At 52.5% G+C, this 21,528-nt stretch overlaps 1 protein-coding gene across 2 annotated transcripts in view; it reads left to right on the top strand.

Annotated features, from left to right (window-relative positions):
• The first annotated feature begins 2,088 nt into the window (after positions 1–2,088).
• The window catches only part of NOL4L (nucleolar protein 4 like), a 65,415-nt gene continuing 45,975 nt past the window's right edge, over positions 2,089–21,528 (top strand). The window contains exons 1-2 of one of the 2 annotated variants that reach the window (XM_054980009.1): positions 2,089–2,142; positions 20,614–20,758. In XM_054980009.1, the coding sequence (XP_054835984.1) occupies positions 20,647–20,758 (112 nt within the window). In that variant the 5' untranslated portion in view covers positions 2,089–2,142; positions 20,614–20,646. Of the gene's footprint in view, positions 2,143–7,888; positions 7,941–20,613; positions 20,759–21,528 lie in introns of those variants that run through there. The other variant, XM_054980008.1, reaches the window with a different exon arrangement.

Below are 21,528 nucleotides of genomic sequence, written 5' to 3'. Positions count from 1 at the left end.
TGCAATTTTGTGGCCAACGTCATGGCTCGTTGGCTCAGCATTTACCACTTTACATTGGTGTTGAATTCCATCTGTCGTTTGAGTCCAATGCCACCTGAAAGACCGAGATCTTTGACTCTCCAAAGCTTAGTGCTGGAAAGTGCCCTCAAGTCATAGCTGATGGGTGGCGAACCCTGGTGGGATTTTCATGGCAAGAGACTTGCAGAGGTGGCTTGCCATCGCCTGCTTCTGTGACCCTGGTCATCGTCGGAGGTCTTCCATCCAATGACTAACCAAGGCTGACCCTGTTTAGCTTCTGAGATCCTATGAGATCAGGCTCACCTGGGCTCTCCAGGTCAGGGCTCTCAAAAGCTTGCATCCTGGAAATTCTGTTGGTCTTCAAGGCACTACTGGACTCAAATCTTGTTCTTCTGCTGGAGACCAACAGGGCTACCCGCCTGAAACTATCATTCTTTCAAGGGGGTAGCCATGTTGGTCTGCAGTAGAACAACAAAATTCTGGTCCAGTAGCACCTTAAAGGCCAGCCAGATTCCCAGGGCATGAGTTTTCAAGAATCAAAGCTCCCTTGATTCTCAAAAACTCATGTCCTGGAAATCTAGTTGGTCTTTAAGGTGCTACTGGACCTGACTCTTGCTCTGGCTAGCATTCTGTTACCCTTTTTTTTTTCAACCCCATTCTTCCTTTGATGGGGTTCAAGGAGCTTTCCATAGGGTTCTCTGGTGGCCTCCCTCGCACCATGGCACTGGCCAGTCCTAGACTTGTGTCGTTTCGTCAAGGTGGCTCCATTAAATAGCTTCAGGATACTTCTGGAGACGGCTTGATCCAGCCTCTCAGTGAGCAGTGATAGGGCATTTATCTATCTTGAATAATTTGGTGTCAGCTGCAGACTTGGCTGTTAACTCCAGGTCTGTTGGGATGGGGGGGGGGGGATAAAACTTTCTTCCTAGTCATGTTTACATTCCATGCAGCATTGTATTGTAATAACCATTTAACACAGTTTTATAAAAAGTTCTGCGATTTAGTTCATTTAGTCTCAAATTGGCAACCGGCCAGTGCAGCTATAATCTATTTGAGCTTTCATTTGTGGAGGAACTCTGAAGGAATAAAGAACAGGGAAGCCTGCTTATAGGAAATTGTGTGTTCCTGGGAAAAGCGGGGTGAGCAGCGCAACCTAGCATTGCATTTGGAGTAAATCCCCAGGCTGGGCTTCCAAAGGCTTTGTCTACCCTTGGTGGAAGCTGGCATGGCTCTGGAAGGACGGCACCTTACAAGACAGAAGCCAGATATTGCCAGAGAAGGGGCTGGGTCCCCCTTAGGGTTGCCAACCTCCAGAGTAGTGGCTGGAGATCTCCCAGAATTACAACTGGTCTCCAGGCCACCGAGATCCGTTCACCTGGAGAAAATGGCTACTTTGGGGGGTGGACTGTATGGAATTATGCCATGCCAAGGTCCTTCCCCAAACCCCACTTTCTCCAGGTTTCACCCCCCCCCCCCCCGATCTCCAGGAATTTCCCAACTTGGAGCTGGCAACCCTTGATCTCCGATGCGCTGCCAGGCCAGGCCAGACCCGCGGGGAATGGCTTTCTTTTCCGGCGAAGGGGCTGCTTGGACGTTCAAATGCCCATCGGGCTCCAAGCCTCAGGCAGGGTGGAGGTTGGCAGAGGTGCCCAGGTTGGCCAGCGTGTAGGTGGCAGCAGCGGGGGAGGGCCCTGCCTTTTCTGGCCCCGGCCCCCCAGTGGCCTCGGGGCTGGCCCCTTCCCTTCCCTTCCCTCCCGGGGAGGCTGGCTTGGCAGGCATCCTCCTGCCGGGCCAGGGCTCCGGGCGCACGGGAGACGAGCGCCGCCGCCGCCGCCGCCCCCCTTGCGCGCCCCCTCTCGGCGCGCGCCCGGCTCTCCGTGGGGGGGGGGGGCGCCCGCCTCCCTCCCGCGCGGCTCGCCCGCCCGCCCGCGCCCTCCCCCGCCGGAGCCGGGAGTGACGCGCTCGGCAGCGCCAGCCCTCCTCGCCGGCCGCCGCCGCCTCCTCCTGCCGCCGCTGCCGGCGGGGCGCTCGTCCTCGGGCAGCAGCAGCTGGCTGTCAGCCTCCTCCGGAGCGGCCCTTCCTGCCTGCCTGCCTTCCTTCTCCCGCGGCCGGGCCCCGCAGCAGGTAGGCGGGAGGCCGGCAGGGCAGCGCGGCGGAGAGGCAGGGCCCGGCGCTCCCGGCGCCCTCGCCGCTCCGCCTCATCCCCGGGCGCGGGGCCGGCGCGGCGGCGGAGGGGGCGGCTCGGGGCCGGGGCGAGCCCGGCGGGCTGGGGCGCCCGGGGAGCGGGGAGGGAGGGGCCGCCTTTTGTCTGCCGCGGGGCGGGTGTCGGTTTGGAGTTGGCCAACGGGCCGCCGGCCCTGCCCGGGCGCGTGGAATGCGGGGCGCGCAACGGTCTCGTCCTGCCGCTGCCGCCGGCCAGGAGGGGCCCGGGCGGCGGGCGGGTTGACAGGTTGCTTCGGGGCGGGGGCGCGCGCGGCGGGCGAGGAAGTTGCGCGGACTTTACGGGCGGGCGGGCGGGCGGGCAGGCGGGGCGCGTTCAGACGCGCGGCGGGACTCGTGTCCGGCGCTTGCCGGGGGGCGGGGGGCGCGCGGCTGGCCTGAACGGGCTGCGTCCGGGCGAAGGAGGCGCGCGCCGCCGGGCTGCCTTCCCGGCAGGAGCGTTGCGGGGCCGGCCGGCCGGCCGGCCGGGGGGCGCGCGGATCGGGGCCGGCCGGGCCGGGACGCGGCCGTTGTTCCGGAGGGGCCCTCGCGCGTTCGGGTTCCAGGCCGCCCCCCGGGCCGCCCGGCCCAGCCCCCCGCGGAGCGCCTCCTCGTTAGCGTCCCTAATGAGCCCGATGCCTGGAGAAAGGTTAAGGTTAGCGCGTCCTTCCTCCCCTCCCCGTCCCTCCTTCCCTCGCCAGCAGCGGCGGCGGCGCTTCCCCTCCCCGGAAGAGCACAAAAGCGCAGAAAGAAGAAAGTGGGGGGGGGGGCAGGGCAGGGGGCGGATCGGGGGGGGGGCTCCGGCCCGGCTCGCGGCTGGCCGGCATCGATCCCCCCCCCCCGCCCGCCCGCTTCTCCGCCTGGCTCCTTCCACCTGGAGATGGGCTGGGGCGCCCGCGCCGCTTCTCCGGCTCTGCCATGGCGGTCGCTGCTGCTGCTGCTCCGGCTCGGCCTCCGCTTTGGGGTGGGCGTGGGAGGCCTGGGCTGGAAATAGATCTCTCCCCGGACGAGGGAGGTAAAGCCCGGCTTTAGGGGTCAATCCCTGCTTCAGGCAGCCACCTCCAGGCGCATCAGCTCGCAGCCAACCCGCTCTGTTCAGATTTGCCCGAACTGATGCCCCCGCAGACAGCCTGCCCGACCGGAGCGGGCATCATTGTGGGCAAGGAAGGGCTTCCCGAAAACCCAGCCTTGCCGGTGCCCTGCCTTGCCCCCAGGCTGCTGGCACTCTCTCCCCTGCTCTCCAAAGCCACCTTTGTGTCTCGGGCTGGCTGTTGACTTCTGCTTTTCTTTTTGGGTTGCGGGGCTGGTGAACAATGGCGCCTGCGGCGTCCCTGGCCTGGAGGCAGGGACGCTTCCCTGAGAATTTGGTGGAGTGAATGGCCTGGCTGGGGCAGATTGCAAAGGAGACCCAGATGGGCAGGGAGAGTTTCAGCCGCCTGGCAGTGCCGGAGAAAGGAATTGCCTGACCAGATGTGCCCCCACCAAAAAGAAAATGTTGCAGGTGTATCACATCTCTTTTCCCTGCCTTATTAAACCTGGGCCCTGACTTTGATCTCTTCCCCATCCCTGCCCGCAGTGCAACTAGCACTTTTGCTGTTGGTAGTGGTTCTGTTCAAATGTGCAGGTCTGTTGGGTGGCAAGTTGCCTCTTTGACCCTGGCGTAGTCCGCTTGGAGTCACAGACTCCATTGGAGCCCTTCACATGAAGCCTGTTAAGTGAGACCTCTGTTCCTCCCGATGTCCCAGTGGGTAAGGCTGAAGGGTGGTGAGTGGCCCAAGAGAGTCCATGGCAGAGGTGGGGCTAGATCTCAGGCTAGCTGGGCAGCAGTGAGGTCTGTAGACAGCCAAACTTATTCTCTGAGATCCAGCCAAACCAGCCCTTTGACAATTCCTCCTAGGAACCAAGTCTGGGCACATAAGGAGGACTTTTCCTGGAAGCCTCCCGTGGAGATTCACAGAAGTCTGCCCCACTTTGGGGTGTGATTTTTTTTTTAGTTCAATCCTTAGAATATTTTAGGAGTCCAAAGTGCTCTAGAGCTGAACGTTTGGCCAAGCATTAAATAGGGCGTGGGGTTTAAGACCTGGCTGATTTGGCCCACTTTTTAAAAAATCCTTTGACCATCCCAGAGCCCAAGGGACATAAAAGGCTGAACCATCCAGAGAAACATGCCCTCCTGCTCGGTTGGCTTCGATGGACTTTGGAACTGGATGCCAGTGTCTTCCTCTGAAGCCTGAGTGAACCCTGGCAACTGCCAAGAAAGGTGTTTTTCAAAGCCTACCTGACAGCAATTCGTGTTTTCCCTCCCACTGCATCCTCTTTAAATGGGGCCTGGAGGCGGAAATTGGGAAACCCTTTGTTGGTAGAGCTCTCTCCTTTTCCTTGCCTTGAGCAGTGACATATGGAATACGCTCCCGTGTTTAAGCAACCCTTTCAGAGCCTGAAAGCAGCAAGGAATTGCGACTGGCAGAGAGTCTGCTAGCCTGTTAAGGACTTTCCAATTTTGTGCAAAGTTGGTGTACTTAAGATTTTTTCCCCCTTAAAAAAATAAAACAACTGCCCAGGAGTTTGTGTACGCGAGTGTGAGTATTCTCATTGCAGGCTGTGAAACCTGTTTGTGTCTTTGCAGCATATCGGCCTTAAGAGCAATACCCTCCAAGCGTTGCCAAAAGAATGTTTTATCCATAAATAATGAACGGGGTCTCTTTCCCAAGTAACAGTGTTGTGCATAAAGGAAAGAGTCCAGTAGCATTTTAAGACTAACCAACTTTATTGTAGCATAAGCTTTCAAGAACCACTGCTCTCTTCGTCAGATGCATCTGATGAAGAGAGCTGTGGTTCTCAAAAGCTTTATACTACAATAAAGTTGGTTAGTCCTAAAGGTGCTACTGGACTCTTTACTATTTTGCAACTACAGAATAACACGGCTAACTCCTCTGGATCTCTGTCAGCGCTGAAATTATTTTAGACCTGACAGCTGCAATGGGAATGCACTTGCAGCTAATGTGTTATAATTGATGAATCAAATAGTGCTTCTTTCTCTTTTATTTGAATATCCTTACCAGTACTCCACTCCTGAACAGTTTTTGACACCCAAGAGGGGAACAGTTTCATCCAGTGGGTAATGATGTTTTTCTAGGAAGGGAGTGCCCATTTGCCGCCCTACCAATGGCCTTTGCTTTGCCCCAGTGTAAAGTCTAAAAGCAGAGGCGTGCCTTTTGTCCTTTGATGTGCCACTTGGTTTCTGTGCTGCTGGGTTTTGTGACTTTACCTGGGCTCCTAGCTGCAGTGCTTGGTTGGTGAAACGCCCTCCAGCGCTTGGTGCTTACCCGGATGGAAGAATTTTCCTTAAATGTCCCTCATTATCTTCTAGGAATGCTCAGGAGGCTGTGCTTGGCTATAACTGGAGTGCCCCTAGAAGAGACTAGAATGAGTTATGGCAGTGTGGACTGGCTGGGGAGTTAGTGCAGCAGAGCGGTTACGTTGTCAGGCCGGGATCTGGGAGACCCAGGTTCGAATCCCTGTTATGCCACGGAAACTCGCTGAGTGACTTTGAGCCAGTCACGCAATCAGCTTACCTCACATGGTTATTGCAAAGATAAAAAAGAGGAGTGGGAAACAATGTCCGCCTCTTTGGGTCTCCGTTATAAATGAAGTAAATAAATACGTAATAATAAACACGTAAATGAATATGAAATAAGCAAACACATTGGAATGTAAATGAAGTAAATAAATACTGTAGCATCCCATCTCTCCTTCTCCATGGGTTTAAAACAGCTTTTCGGCTTCTGCTCAAGCGTTCCTGTCCGCTCATTTTCACAAGTCCCAGCCCATTCCCCTGAGACTAGCTATGCCCCCTAGTAAACCACCCACGTATGTGGGCACATTGGTAACTTGTTTTCTGCATTTTTAACAGTGTAGTCCTAAGCGGAGTTACTCCAGTCTAAGCCTGTTGAAATCAGTGGGCTGAGACGGGACTAACTCTGCCCAGGATTGCACTGTAAATGTTGGGGTTTTTGCCTTGTTCTTGTTTTAGGAAAGGTGACAAAGGTTTTAGAAATAAAAATGATGCCTTACATACCTCCTTGAGTGATCAAAAAACAAAACCCAGATTGGGACTCTGCAGGGAGGAGCTGACTTGAGGTCTTCCGTGCTTGTCGGTCTGCAGCTGAGTTAGCCCCCTTTGCCCACCCACCCCTCAAAAGGCTCTCCCTGCCTGCACCTCTTTTTGCAAACAAGTGAGTGACTGCCGTTTTCCTAATGCGTTTGGAGCAGATTTTGCAGTGGGGGCAAATTCTGGTCACTGCCTGCCAAGAGCATGTGGCCCTTCCTCTACTGACGGGCACCCCCGTAGCACTGCCCCCCTCCTTTCCTTTCTGGATGGACTTCCAGGATGGGAGGGGAGGAATTTTTTTCTGACCACTCCTTTCAAGTGTCCTCCACCCCCTGCCAACATGTTCAGAAGATGTGAGGAGGAAATGCTGCTCCCTCGGCTGTTCGTCAACTCCTTGAGGCTTGGAGGCCATGTCTGGAATGGAGACAGACAGGAGCTCTTCCCTGAGAAGTCCTGCAGATGCGACTCCAGGGCTCAGCTCACTCCAGGACACCCCTGGCACGGGAGGGGACCGGCAGCCTGCCTGGGTCTGCTGTGCTGCCAGCCGGGTGCCAGGGGTTTGGCTTGGACCTGGATGGTGGTGGTGTGGGCCCGGTCTGTGAGGGGATGGGTTTCCTTTGGTTGGGGTGATGGGATGCTTTGAATCAACAGGGCCCCGGTCTGGAAAAACAAGCCCCTCTCCTCCCTTTCTATCCCTAATGCGCACACACACCTCTCAGCCGAACGGGACTTCTGCTGGTAGTAAACACAGCAAAATCTTGAGGTGGGTGGAGGACACAGAAGGTGGCGGCGCTGACTGTAAACAGAGAGGACTGCTGCGTGGCAAAGGCATTCAAAGCAAAAGGTGGGGTCTGGAGCTGCGCAACTCATCCCATGTAGGGGGGGAGGGGCGTGGCTCGCAATTCTCAAAGCATGTCTCCCCCACCCACCTGCAGCCACATAGCAAATTGCTCTGGAAATCGGAGAGACATCTGAAAGCTGTTTGTGATCTGGCATCTGTGTGTGTGTGTGTGTATCTGCTCTTCAGTGCCAAAAAGCCAAAATCCCACTAGGCTTGGCTGTGCCCTTGGGCGTGCCTAAAGTAACTGCCTGGATCCTGGCCAGAATGTTTTCCTAATGGAGGTGCGCCAGTGCCGACACAGCCTGAGCCCAGCCTCTGTGAGGAATGGGTGCTATTGACCTCTACAGGTAAAGCCAGCCACAGAAAAGCAAGTTGTAAAAATCAGCCGCCGCGCCCCCCCCCCCCTTCCAGTTTAAAACTTTTCAAGAGGTGGCTGTGCTTTCCCTTCCCAAAGGTTGTCTTAGTTCCGTCAAAGGGCAAAAGAGTCTTCCTTGATTTTGATTTCTTTACCCTATCTATTGAAACAGGACTGTGGTGCCATTGTTTGCATTAAAAGGAAGCTGAGCATCTAAATGAGGAAGGCAGGGTGCTGCCAGGCCTGATCCAAAAGAGGGTGATGGGCAGAGCGTCAGTAACTTTGGAGCCACACGTCAGCCCAGTTCCAGAGAAACTGACCCTGGCTGTAAAAGAAGCAGGTTACTGATAGCATTGCCTTCCCAGGCAAGGTTACAGCGAGGGCTGTCTGACCTGGCAAAGGCAAAGCCACAAAAGGTGAGGTTTGAGAGGGATTTGTCTCCCTGGGGGAGGTGGGTCTCAAAGGCTCAAAAACGCAGGCGTGCGAGTCCTCGCTTCTGGGTCCTTCAAACATTCCCAGTCGGTGGCTCCAGGGGTACCTGGCATCTCATTGCCCAGAGCTCCATTTTTAAAGAATGCAACTTCCTTGCTCCCAGGGACCCGAAAGGCCAAGCCAATGTTTATAAAGAGGTGTCAGCAGAAAGGTGACATGGCTGGCCTTTTCTTTCCTTCAGAGGGTGGGGGGGGGCGGGGTGACATGAGGCTTTCAGGCTGGCGAGAAGTGGCGGAGCAGGTGCGAGGGGAAAGGGGGCGGGGTTGTACCTGGAGCACCCGCTCCACGCTTTGGGTGTTGCCTTGCAAACGTACCTGGCAGGCATTTGGTTGCACTTTCAGAAAGGGAGCTGGGTAAATATTCGGTGACCCTATTCATTCAGTTCCTTGGTGCATGGTGGAACTTTACTGCAGGGTGAAAGGATCTCTCCGGAGAGCTGGAAGGGGGAGGGAGCGCCAGGAGAGGGAGGGAGGGAGGAAGAAGGCTTTGGCTGGGAGAGATTGTGCCACTGCTGTCCTTTTCCATCTGTGTCATCCCTGGCACCGTGTGGTTGCCGAGGCGGCCAAGCCCAAGACGGACCACCACGGTAATGGATTTGTGCTCTATTTGACAATGAAAGTTTCATTCGGAGTTTGTTTACAGGAAAGAAGACATTAGCAGACAGAAATCTCCCGAGAACTCGGGGAGGAGGGAGGAAGAGCTGCTTGGCTCTCGGGCTGGAAGGAAGCAAAGCGACAGATGAGTTGGTGCAGCCTTTGGGGCTGGCGAGGCCCGATTTGGGGGGTGGCTGACCGATTCCTCTCCTCCCCCATGTTGTGGAATGGAAAATGCTGAACTCTCCTTGGTCATTGCGTAGTTCTAGGCACCGGCTTGGAGCAAAACTCAGCAAGATTAAAAAAAAAAAACCTGTCACAACGTGGTGGGGAATTTAGTTTTTTTTCCTTTGGGGAGGACTGTCAAAAGCAGCATGTTTGGAATCTCAAATAATCCAGTTGCTATTTCGCATGTAAGTGTATGCGAGGGAGACACACTGGCTGTTTCCAGATATTAAAAAGGATCTTCTTCGTGTGTGTGTGTAGAGGGGGAAGAGACAGATGTTAGCTTATCTACTGAGGATAAGATAAGGAGCAAAGGTTTTAAGCAGGCTTCTGAACAGCCGCTCGTCTGGTTACCTGGGGTGAATAGGAGAGTTCTCCAGACAACCAGGCAAGAAAACCAGGAAGAAGGCTGGTCTTTTTGTTTCTTTTAGGCCCCTTGAGAATGGACGAGCCTGCCTGTGCGGCTGCCTGCATACAGAGTAACTCTATAGCCTTTAGGGAAGATCCTCGGGGGGGGGGGGTTGAAGGGGCTTGGATGTATGTGGCTGGTGCATTTCCAGCCACTGTGGTCCGTGTGTCCTTGTGGCTCCATCTCACACGGGTCCTTGGTGATGGCTGCAGTTGCAAACACAGAACTGTTTTCTGCACAGGAGGAGTGAATGGCGAGCCTGGGAGACAAGACGGCCGGTCGCTTGGCTGACTTGTTGCGCTTCTGCTTTAGCCCCAGTTCAGGACTTGTCCAGCGCTTCTGCTGGAGATCCGCCTGTGGTTGGCACCTACCTGCCTGGATGGGCCTCTAGTAGCTGGAAGGGAGGAAATCCTAATGTTGTGACTGGCCCAGACAGGGATTCCTCAGATCTCCTCTCAGCTGGCGTCTCGTTCCCTGGGACAGGCTGCTCTTGGTGAGACTGCAGTGACAGGAGAGGATGCACTGGGAGAGCAGAGAAATAGCAGAGAAACCCTCAGAGGCGGCTGGTGGTCAGTCATTTAAGCCCCCCTCCACCACAGCATTTTCTGGGGGCTTTGCGTGCCCATGTTGCTTGAGTCAACTGTCAGTCGTTGTTGGGTTCATGCCAAGATGGATGGATTTAGCCAAGAGGTGATTGGATTATAGCCGGTGTTCTGTTCTGCTTTTTCTTCTTATCCTTTTGCATTTTGTCTTTCCAAGGTTAAAAATCGTGGAATGAACAAAAGTGTTAAGATCATACATAGGAAGCTGGAAAGACATTTGACTTCTGGGTCCCACCATCAGGTTTTTTTTGGAGAAGGTGGCAGGTTGGGAGCAGATGAGGTTCGTAAGGAAAATGACCCCAGCACGCTGGGAACAGGTGATCAGAAGTAAAGCAGGGCGATATGTTAATGATCAGTGCAGTCCCCCCCTACGCACACACACGGGCAAAAGCAGCCAAAGTGAGGAAGGAGGAGTAAAGTTGATTGCAGAGGCTGAAAAGTTTATGTGCAACGCACACTACCTGCACAAAAGGCAGGGCTGCCAACACAGCTGATAAAAGCTTCAGCAAGTGGCAAAGTCCTGCCATTGCCAAGAAAGGCAATGTGACTTTGGCAAAGGAGGGGATGAGCGTGCCACGGGAGGCATCTCCCCAGTCCATTCGACAAGGGCGACACTTTTGCGGGGGTGCCAGTCGCCGCACTTCAAGATGCAGGAATGTACCTGAAGCAAAGCAGCAGAAATGTTCAGAGGCGACACGTGGTGAGGAGGGTGAGAGGTGGGGCCTGCCTGGCTGGGCTTGAGACCCATCGGAGGCCCACCCTACACGCCTTGTCTGCTCTGTGGCTGCTGCAGTTTCAGTGATACGATTCTTCACCTGTGAACGGCAGACATCCACATGGAAGAGTTTGTAAGATGCCACTGCAGCCTCTCTGTGCCCCCCCCCCAGCATTTACCTGATCTTATTCCCCTATCTTTCTTACCAGCGGGGGACCCAGGGTGGCTGACATCATTCTCCCCTTCTCCATTTTGTCCCCACAACAACCCTGTGAGGTAGATCAAGATGGGTAGCCGTGTTAGCCTGTCTGTAGCTGTAGAAAAGAGCAAGAGTCCAGTAGCAGCTCTAAGACTAACAACATTTGCGGTAGGGTATCTGAAGAAGTGAGCTATGGCTCACAAAAGCTCATACCCTACCACAGATGTTGTTAGTCTTAGCGGTGCCACTGGACTCTTGCCCTGTGAGGTAGGTTAGGCTGAGAGTGTGTGACTGGCAAAGGTCACCCAGTCAGCTTCCGGGTAAGAACAGGGATTCGAACCTGGGCCTCCCAGATCTTGGTTCTGACAGTCTAACAGCTACAGGTCTCTGAGAGCAAATTCAACAAGCTCTGGTAGCAATTTTTCTAGCCAGATAGGTAAAGTTTAATGAAGCTTGTAACAAACATCCCGCACCTCAAATTGTTGCCATGCCTTCAAGTAGAATCAGATGAAGACGGGCAGCCGTGTTAGTTTGTCTAGCAGCAGAAAAGAGCAAGAGTCCAGAAGCACCTATAAGACTCACAAAAATTGTGGTAGGGGATGTGCTTAAGAACAAGAGTCCCGTAACATCTGTAACAAAATTTGTGGTAGGGTATGCGAGCTGTGACTTACGAAAGCTCCCACCCTGCCACAGATGTTGTTAGTCTTATAGGTGCTACTGGACCCTTGCTCTCTTCTTCGTGTAAAGTTAGAAACGATACCCAGCATGACTCTTGTAAATAAATAATTTCTTTGTGAGGTACCTTGATACTAAGTCTGCCTTTGGGAAGAGGCTGTGGGTTTGGAATTAATTTGATCCTTGCGGGGACACACAAGCAAACCCATATGGGTTTCTGCCCATCGACAGCTTTGCTTTCTGCACTCCCTGATAGTGTGTATCTTATCTTGCAACTCTGATTTTCCTTTGGTGGGGTATGGGGAGGAGTTCCCCACAGATTCGTTGATACTGGAGGGCGGTGCAAGATGTGCGCTGTTGTTTAAATGAATTTTATACTGATGTTTTTTATATATTTAGGCTACCCTGTTTGATTTTATATCCTCTGGTTGTAATCTGCTCTGAGCCCACTTGCAGGGCAAGTGGAATATAAATCCAATTAAATAGAAAAAATAAACGTTGGATCGTAGAGACCCGTTGCTGACTCAGGAAGCCTCTCTTTCAACTCCCCACCTGATCTGTGAACTCACCAGGTGGCTGAGCCCAAAGTTCCTTTTTGGATTCAGGAGGTAGCTGTGTAAGTCTGTGGCGAGAGAACAAAATTCGAATCCAGCAGCTGCTTAAAGACCAGCAGAATGCTCCAAGGTATATAAGACTCTGTGAGCCAAGCTACAAGTGACGCCTGACACCGGTTGGACACTTGTCAGCTTCCCTCAAGTTTTGATGGGAAATGTAGGCGTCCTGGTCTTGCAGCTTCGCTCTCTGACTGCTGTCCAGTGGACTTTCCAACTGTCACTCGTCCAACATTCCGCCAAGCTGCCTACATTTCCCATCAAAACTTGAGGGAAGCCGACAAGGGTCCAACCTGTGTCATCTCACTTGTAGCTTGGCTCCCAGTTTCAAAGCTCACTTCATGAGAGAGACATCTGGTGGAACGAGCTTTGACTCACAAAAGCGTATACCTTGGTCGATTTCTTGGTTTCCAAGCTGCTGCTGGACTCAGATTTTTATCAGAACGGTGCGTCCAGGTGATGTGCGCTTGTACAAAAGGGTCGTGTCTGTGAAGGGCTTGACTTCCAAGTGAGCTCTCCGCACGAAGCGTTCTGTGTTTGCATCTGCTTTCCTCCAAGGAGGTCAAGCTGGCAGACGTGGCTCCCTTTCTTGCCCACCTTTTTTGTCTTATACACGCCGAACGCTATGAACACTCGAAGACCAGTTAAATGCTTCTGATTATTGACTGCAGAAGCAGCTATGTGAAAGTAGTTGAGGGAGGAGCTATGGGATGAATCCTTCCCCCCCCCCAAAGGTCTGCAGTCCCCTGCGCTAGCTGGGGCAAGCGGGAGGGACTGAGAGGTGCATGGCCTCTTGTTTTTTTAAGGGTAAGGGTAGGGATAATGGTAAGGGGGATGTGTAAGGGTAAGTTAAGCGGTAAAGGTAAGGAGTAAGGGGTAAAGGGTGAAGGTAAGGCATAAAGGGTAAAGGGTGAAGGTAAGGCGTAAGGGTGAGGGGTGAAGGTAAGGCGTAAGGGTGAGGGGTGAAGGTGCGTGGCCTCTTGTTTTTTTAAGGGTAAGGGTAGGGATAATGGTAAGGGGGACGTGTAAGGGTAAGTTAAGCGGTAAAGGTAAGGAGTAAGGAGTAAGGGGTAAAGGGTAAAGATAAGGGTAAAGGGTAAAGGTAAGGCGTAAAGGGTAAAGGGTGCAGGTAAGGCGTAAGGGTAAGGGGTAAAGGTAAGGCTTAAGGGTGAGGGGTGAAGGTAAGGCGTAAGGGTGAGGGGTGAAGGTGCATGGCCTCTTGTTTTTTTAAGGGTAAGGGTAGGGATAATGGTAAGGGGGACGTGTAAGGGTAAGTTAAGCGGTAAAGGTAAGGAGTAAGGAGTAAGGGGTAAAGGGTAAAGATAAGGGTAAAGGGTAAAGGTAAGGCGTAAAGGGTGAAGGTAAGGTGTAAGGGTAAGGGGTAAAGGTAAGGCGTAAGGGTGAGGGGTGAAGGTAAGGTGTAAGGGTGAGGGGTGAAGGTGCGTGGCCTCTTGTTTATTTTATTTATACCTCGCTGTCTCCCCAGGGGGAACCCCAGTGGGTTTCCATCAGCTCACTTGCTGTGACCAAGGGCAAGAGCGGCAGGACTCTAATCTGGAGAGCCAGGTTTGATTCCCCTCTGCTCCACTTGAAGCCAGTTGGGTGGCCTTGGGTCAGTCACAGCTCTCTCAGAGCTCTCTCAGCTCCACCCCATTGCACGTGATTGTTGTGGGGATAATAATGACATACTTTGTAAACCGCTCTGAGTGAGCGTTAAGCTGTAGGGAGATATATAAATCAAATGTTGTCGTTGTTATTCAAGTACATAATTTAGAGATGGGGAGATAGAGTCAAGGGCCCCCAGTTCCGTGTAGTTTATGAGGTTTTTCTAGTTTCTAATTGAACGTGACCATTTGGGTACAGAACAGTGCCAACTTTTAGGGGTATAGTGTCCTGCCTCCCAGAAGGCAACTTTGAGATGGAGGGCTGTGTCAGAAATCTGTTCTTGCCTGTAAGGGACGGTTGCCTTGTGGAAAGAGAGGGATCCTTCTTCCCTAGGGAGCATCTACAGTGATTGGGGAAAGTCAACTGGTGGGTGTGCCCCATAGAGCCTGTCTTGGACTTCATTCAAAGTTCCACTTTGCTATGAAGCTCACTGGGAGACTTTGAGACGGCCACTCTCTAATGGCTTCACCTACCTATCAGAGCGCCCGTGAGGTTAAACAGTTGCAGTTCAAGTGTATACGGTATGGCAAAAAAGCAGATGGCAAGGTGCGCTGTTGCCAACTCCAGTTTGGGAATTTCCTGGAGATTTGGAGGTCGTGCCTGTACAGGGCAGAGTTTGAGGGAGGAAGGAGCTCAGCGGAGATGTGATGCCCTCCAAAGCAGCCATTTTCTCCAGCGGAGCTGTTCTCTGTAGTCTGGAGATCGCTTGTAATTCTATGAAAACTCCAGGACCCCCTGGAGGTTGGTAACTCTAAGGGTGCAGCTGGGATGGGATTGTTGGGCGTGGCTTGAAAAGGGCCCTGGCCTCGTGTTTTAGGCGCATCTCCAGTTTCAGCCTGCAGACCTCTCTGCCATCTGCACTGCGTACATGTGCAGAACCCTTTCGTGAGGCAGGCATCGGGCACTTTCCGCTTCTATAGAATTATATAAACCGGCATATTTACGTATTTTCTCCTATTGTGCATAATGTATTCTAGTTGTGGTCTTCATGAGGAGAAGCCCACAGGAAATCTTTGGCCATTCCCTTCTGGTTTCTGAGAATTCAGCTAGCATGGCCCCACACTTTTATAAGCACATCTCTCAAGCCATAATAGCTAGATGCTTGCTTTTTTTTTTTCCTTCAAATGAAGCAGAGATATTTGGGAGGCTGAATTCGGTGCCACACTTTTTCACTTCCTCCCTTCCACTTCTGTGGAGTTGCAGCAGGCACTCCACCCTGATGGTCTCTTTCTTTCCATTTTTACAAACGAGGAAATGAGGCCGATGGGTTTTTAACTTAGTCCAAAACAACCCCATAAGCTCGTGACTGTGTGGGGATTTGGACCTTCTTCTCCTGCGCTACCAAGGAAGGTTCCGAGCATCTTTCCCGAGGCCCCTCTCTCTTCCTTCTTGACCTCTCTCCGTTGCAGGTTTGCAAAAGTGTGCATGCATGGCATTTGTGATGGGCCAGTTCTTTCATGGAAATCTGTGCGTGTTGACGCCTGTGGGTCATCATGAGTGTGTGTGTGGGAGGGGGCAGTGTTTAGGGGGTTGTGTCCTGTAGCCAGTTCCCTAATCAAGGCAGGCTGGAGGCTGTTCAAGGGCCATAAATTCCAGGAAACTCCCTGCAAGGCCCATCTCGGTGGGGATTTGGGGTGGGGGAAGGAGGCAGGATGAAGCCGGCACTTCCTGCCCTGCGTGAGCAGATCCGTCTGCAGCCAGCAGGACAGGAAGAGTGTTTGGGCCTGTTCTGAAGATGTTTGTCCGCAATAAAAATACGTTGGCGGGGCTGGGGGGGGGAGTTACAGGAAAGCTTTAACAAGGCAAAGCCCCGCCTGGGGAAGGCTCCGGGCGGCCTTTTGGAAGGGAAGGGGTTTGTCTGAGCAGGGGCTGGTGGTGAAAACCAGTCTGCAGTTAGACTATTGTGCACAGTTCCTGTTGCCTCTCTGCAGAGAGCAAAGCTAAAAAGACGCAGAAGGCGGCAGTGAAAATGTTTGTGTGCATGCATATAATATTTCCTTTTGAAGGACTTAAAGCCAGACTTTCCAGTGTAGAAGGAAGGATTAATTGAAGAGTGGCACACGTTGGAGATAGTTTCAGGTGGGTAGCCGTGTTGGTCTGTAGTAGAAGAGTGAGATATTCAGGTCCAGTAGCACCTTAAAGGCCAACTAGATTTCCAGGTTGGCAGCTTCCGAGAGTCAAAGCTCTCTTCTTCAGACTCCTTTTGATGAAGAGGACTTTGACTCTCAAATGCTCACACAAAGTTAGGAAAGCGTGAAGAGTACAAACAGGGCTTAGAATGATGCGCTTGCCACTCGTCAATGCTGTGCCTTGAAATAGCCTGGACAGATTTCGCCAAGCAAACGAAACAGCGCTTAGTTCCTCGGGACGTGGTGTCAGGCTTATATGCGCCAGCCTTGCAGAGGACTGGAAAGTGTTAAATGTGTAAGTGCTAAAAATGGACATCTGTCAACACCTTAGCAAGCTGGAGCTTGGAGTTCGCCTGGGAAACTCATTGCCACATGGCTGGAGTGGCCAGTGGCTTAAGCTGCTTTTTTTTTTTAATAAGTAAGATTGGATCAAAAAATGGAGGATTGGTTCATCAGCGGTCCTGGCAGCCAAACCTCAGAGACTGAGTACTTCTGTTTGCTAGATGCTGAGGACTATTTAGTATTAATTTGTTTATCTTATTTATGTCATTTATGGTCCGCCTTTCTCATTGAGCCTCAAGGCGGATTACACAGTGTGAGATTAGTACAGTCAATATCAGGAACATTTCCATAAAGAATGCCATAGGGTAAATAGATACAAGTTCACAAAGACGGAGCATTAGCAGGAGTCCAATGCAACGTAACATTGAGGTCTCTGGTTCCTAACTCATTAGCGGATCATCTGAGATCCCCTCCCTACAATGCAGCCCTCCTATCTGACTAAAAAGCCTTTTTGAATATTTCATTTTTGCATTGTTTGTAGAAAGCTTTTCTAACTTCCTCAGGCAGGCTGTTCCACAGGGTAGGGGCCACCACAAAGAAGCCTGTGTATGGGCTGCTGTCGATTTCGCCCGTGTGCAGGATAACACCTGCAGGAGACCCTGTTCAGGTGAGCGAAGCGGCCATGGAGGAGCATAGGACTAGCAACGTTGCCGTGGACTCGCAATGAGGGATGGCCCGGCCTGAGGCCTCTCTGTACGATATGAGAGGCCACTGCTGGAGCTCAGCTGGCTGAATTCGGTGGAAACACAACCCATGTAGTAGCTCTGATTGGGACCAAATTAGTGTCACATCACGGTGGGCAAGCTTGCGCGTTCTCCAGTACTCTTCATCGGGCTAGATGTTTCAGAATTTGAAAAGAGGAAAAACGTCAGGGTTCTTTTAAGTCATGGTGTTAAGGAGACCTCCTCATCGCTGGCTGGTGGTCTTCCTGGCTGTGGTTTCCAGCTGCCTTTGAAAGGCTTTTCTGAATCAAAGGCGAAGCCAAGCGGGTCTCAGGTCGCCTGCGTGGGGGCTGCAGCCCACGGTTTAGGGGATGTGGTCTGTCAGTCATTTTGGGAGATGGACAACCCATCAGCATTTGTGCTGAGCTCCTCCTTTGCCAGCCCTTGCTGCACGGGCCTTCTGGGGTGGGGTCCTTCTTCTTTCCCATTCATCCCCCCACTTAATGACTGCCTTTATGGCAACCCGCTGATGATTTGGAAATCTCAGTGGCTGACCTTTCCGGTGCTGGGAGCCATCCAAGTCCTGCATCTTAAAGCACAGTGAAAGTTTGGAAGGAGGTGGGGGGCGAGGGAGAAAGCCATGAGAAATGTCCTCCCAGGCGCGGGAGTGGGAGACAGGAATGCGATCAATGCCATAGGAAGTGCCACAGAGATGCCAGGCGAGGTTCTCGGCGACCTTTGAGAGGGCGTGTTTGTTCGCTTTCCAGCAAATAAGAATCCATAAACTGGATATCATTGAACTGGAAGGCCTGCAGGGGCACCCACAGCCAGCCACCTGCCAGAGAGGGCAAGAGGCACACCTCCAGAACCACAAATCTGGTTGCAGCTGCACAAGGCTTGTTGAAATAAACACACCTCTTGTTCATTTTGGTGGGGTTTGTGCCCGAGACCTGGCTGGAGGGGTTTCGTTTCCTGACTTTGCAAGGGGCACCTGGGACGGGTGCGAGGAAACTTTATTCTCTTGTTCCCAACAGATCCAGATGTCTTAGGACTCTTTAGCAGCTACGCAAAATCCTTGGCTGCGTGCCGTTTGCTGCTTCTAGACTCTACCTACATTAAGATCGAGGAACATGCAAACGTGAGAATGACAAAAGCCAGTGCCCATTCTGACTGGGAGGCTGTGGGCACACAGGCGTAACGATGGATGGATGGATGCCCCACACGTTTGCCTCACCAAATGCTAGTCTGTCCCAGGTTTTTTTTAAAAAAACCTGACTTTGTATAGCACACAAAGGAGTTTTCTGGGAGCTTCTGGCTGTGCCTCACGGGAAGTTGGACCACCAGACTTGACAGGCCTTTGGTCCGATCCAGTGGGAAGAGTTTTAGCATTATACGATGCACGTTCGGTGTTTTCTCCTAGCAGACAGTTGCCACCCTAAGTGTCAATCAGCTCTCACAAGGGCATCGCCTACTCTTGGGCCTCAGAGGAATCCTGCCACCGGATGAGCAAACTTTCAAAGAAATACACACACACCCCTGCAGTTTGTTTCTCATGTGCGGTGCTTCTTGCCATGTTTAGAATATTTTGGACTTGAGGCAACTCTGCATACAAGGTACAGAGTGAGACTGCCTTTCTGTCTGCTTGTTTCTGTGAACTGAACTCTGTTGTTAGCCATCATTCCTTCTAGTGGCAGGAAGTTCCACAGGCCAGCTGTGGGCTCTCTGTGGGGGGAAATTGCACTTTCAAAATACAAGTTGTTGCGATCTGTGCAATGGAGTCTAACTTTGGCATCACACAAAAAGAAGTCCGTTCCCCTTTTTTAGTTCAGTGTCCAGTTCGTAGAATTCTCTCATTTATTTAGCTGAAGAGCCCTCGGGTTTCCTTGTCTTGTGGGGCTTGAGCCACGGTAGCAAGAGAGATCCAAGTTCAACCAGAAGTGACTGCTTAGGGCTGCCGTTTTTGGTTGCTCTGTGGCTGCCCCGCCATTGTAGTTAAGAGGATGAGTCCGAAGGCCTTGCTTCAGCCAGTCCCTCGGTCATTAACTTGCTCGGTTTCCCTGGGCAGTCCACGCCCAGTAGGATTATGTTGGGATAATCGTACTGGCCTCACTTACAGAGTTGTGAGATTACTGAGACTGGAGGAACTGGAAATAATATAACACTATTTGTATAGCTATTTATGATCATCGATGGTAATAATTTAATTGAATTTTAATAGCATTTTAACGAGGGAATTTAATGAGGGACATGCATTTTCTACCCATAGCTGCTTTCCTGCATGGGGTTTCCCCCTTATGTCTGTGGTTTCCCAATCATTGTCCAAGGTGTTTTGTTTCCAGCAACAGGAGGGATGTGTTTGATTTCTGAATGTATTGTATGCAACGACCCTGCAGTGTCAGCCGCATTAGGGGCAACTTTATCGTCTACACCGAATGTACAGCCTTAGCACAGGGAGGCCAAAGATGCGTTTCCCAAGACAGAGGGGCAAGGAGCTGGCTCCTTTTCTGCCTCTTCCTCTTGAGAGTGCTGTCTGTGCCTGGGAGAACCACTCTCTTCTTATCTGTCCCTAAGGCCCGCTTCTTGGGGCTCGAGTTAGAGCAGGGGGCTGGTGTCCCCCCCCCCCCTCCATTGAGCCTGGTGTGATTTCTTTTTAGTTCTAATTCTGTGACACCGCTCTCTGAGCAACTGGAATTCACACTGTCACAGTCGGCCCGTGTTGTATGCGTGCATGCAAAAATCCCTTTGTCTCTTTAAAAGAAAAGAAGTGTGGGGTGGAAAGCAGTTCGTCTCGGTTTGAAAACAGGGCTGCAGTTATTGCACAATATAATAAAGACGTCGCAACAAATGCTCTTAAGATGCACAGAGGGTTTTTTGTTTAATCCTGGATGTAACCAAGAGCAGCCTCTTCGTTTTGCGGAAGATTGTGTCTCCCCCCAGACTGGAATATGAAATGCCGCGCATGCGGACTGCTCACCTTTCACTTTACCTGTGTCTCCTTTGCTTTTACCCAAATGGTCTCTCAGTTGTCCCGGCCTCGTCGGTCTTTATTTTTTCAAATGTGAATGCTGCCACTTTGGCCTCATCTATACTCAAAAGAAGTGGGCTGGTGGGGAGAGAGCATAGTGCCTATGGTAGGTTTCTTTGGCAGGATCACTTCTGACACCCTGATGCTGAACACAGTGGTGGGGCAGCTGGAGGTTGTGTGTGGGACTTTCTGAACATCGTCTGGGGATTCCTGGGAGAATAAACAAGATAAGGCTGGACTAGGGAGCGCACACACCGGAGCAGGCGGCCTCTACGTGCATTTTAGCCAAAGCCCAGATTCTCCTGGTTCTGCTGTGTTGTTCAGAGGGCTTTGTGATAAAAGCTTGCCTTTCTGCACGGACTTCCCCCAGGCCTCCCCTTGCCTGCTTCCTGCCCAAATGCTTCAGTCAGCCAGTCTTAAGGAAGATGAGTGAGTCGCCTTGGCGGCGTGGCTGGCACGGGCCTCCCTTTGCGGTGGAGAGGAAAGGGTGAATGCCAGGCAGGGCTGAAGCCATCTGTCCCTGGAGGGAGGCCGTGTGTCTTGGTCCTTAATTATGAACCCTGCCTGCCGTTCCTCCAACAGGAAAAACCCCTGCAGGAAACTGGCTGCTCTGGGAAAGGCTGGAGCCAGGACTGGGGGTGTGGGGGGCGGGGGGGGGGGGAAGAGAGGCTGGGAAGAAGGCAAAGGCTTACTGCCACCCCTTGCTTTACCTGCAGCTGTTAACCCTTCCTTGCTTGCCTCCTAGGATGAGACGTCAGTGAGCAGCGAGGACTTTGACATGAACGACGCCACATGGATGTCAGCTGACCAGCATCTGAACGCCAGCTTGAGCCCCAGCCAGGAGGAGGAAGGCATGCGGAGCCCCCAGAACCTCCACAGCCAGGAGGACGGTGAGCGGCGGGGGGGGTGGGGGGGCCTCGCCGTGTACGCACATCACCCGTTCGATCAGGAGCCCTTGTCCCTCGCGTGTGGCGCTGTGGGCATTTGGGGCAGGCTTGGCTCCTTCCGCCCTCGCTCTCTTTGGGCATCAGTGTAGCATGTGTAGATTCTGCCTCTCGTGACACGGTTAGTGCCCTTTGGTCACACACAGGCGATAACTTGGAGACGCTCCTTCCTGCGGCGTCTTTTTAGCTTGAATCCTTCTCCAAGGATAGTTCTGTAGCTCTTGCCCTGGGTTGGCAGCCGCCGAACCTGCTTCAGAAGACTGTTCGGTTTACGCTGCGCAAGGAGCCAACCGGAGGCTGGCGAGCATCGGAAGAGAGGCCGCTGCCCCAACCTTGCCACCATTGTGACAACACCTTGTTCCGTTCTGCACAGGCAATTTTTGCCGCATTTGACCCCATACCTCATTGGGTTCTCTCCCAAATTCAGGACGATTTAACTCCCCCTTCAGATTTCAGTGCGGCGTTTCAAGGGTTCTCTTCCGTGTTTGCTCCCCGTGCAGAAAAACCACGGGGAGAAAACTCAGAAGAGAACCTTTGAAACACTTCATTGAAATCTGAGAGTTCGGCATCTGGAATTCAGAAGAAAACCCGAAGAGGTACGGAGCCAAACTCTGCAAAAATCACCCGTGCAAAAAAAAGGCTCTAGTCTACCTGCATGGCGGGAAAACGTAGTGGGGACTGTACCACTTCAGGCTTTTGAATGCCCTCCTGTGGTT

This window comes from Eublepharis macularius, chromosome 5 (assembly GCF_028583425.1).
Source record: "Eublepharis macularius isolate TG4126 chromosome 5, MPM_Emac_v1.0, whole genome shotgun sequence".
Lineage (NCBI taxonomy): Eukaryota > Metazoa > Chordata > Lepidosauria > Squamata > Eublepharidae > Eublepharis > Eublepharis macularius.
This window is presented reverse-complemented; position numbering and strand designations above follow the sequence as displayed.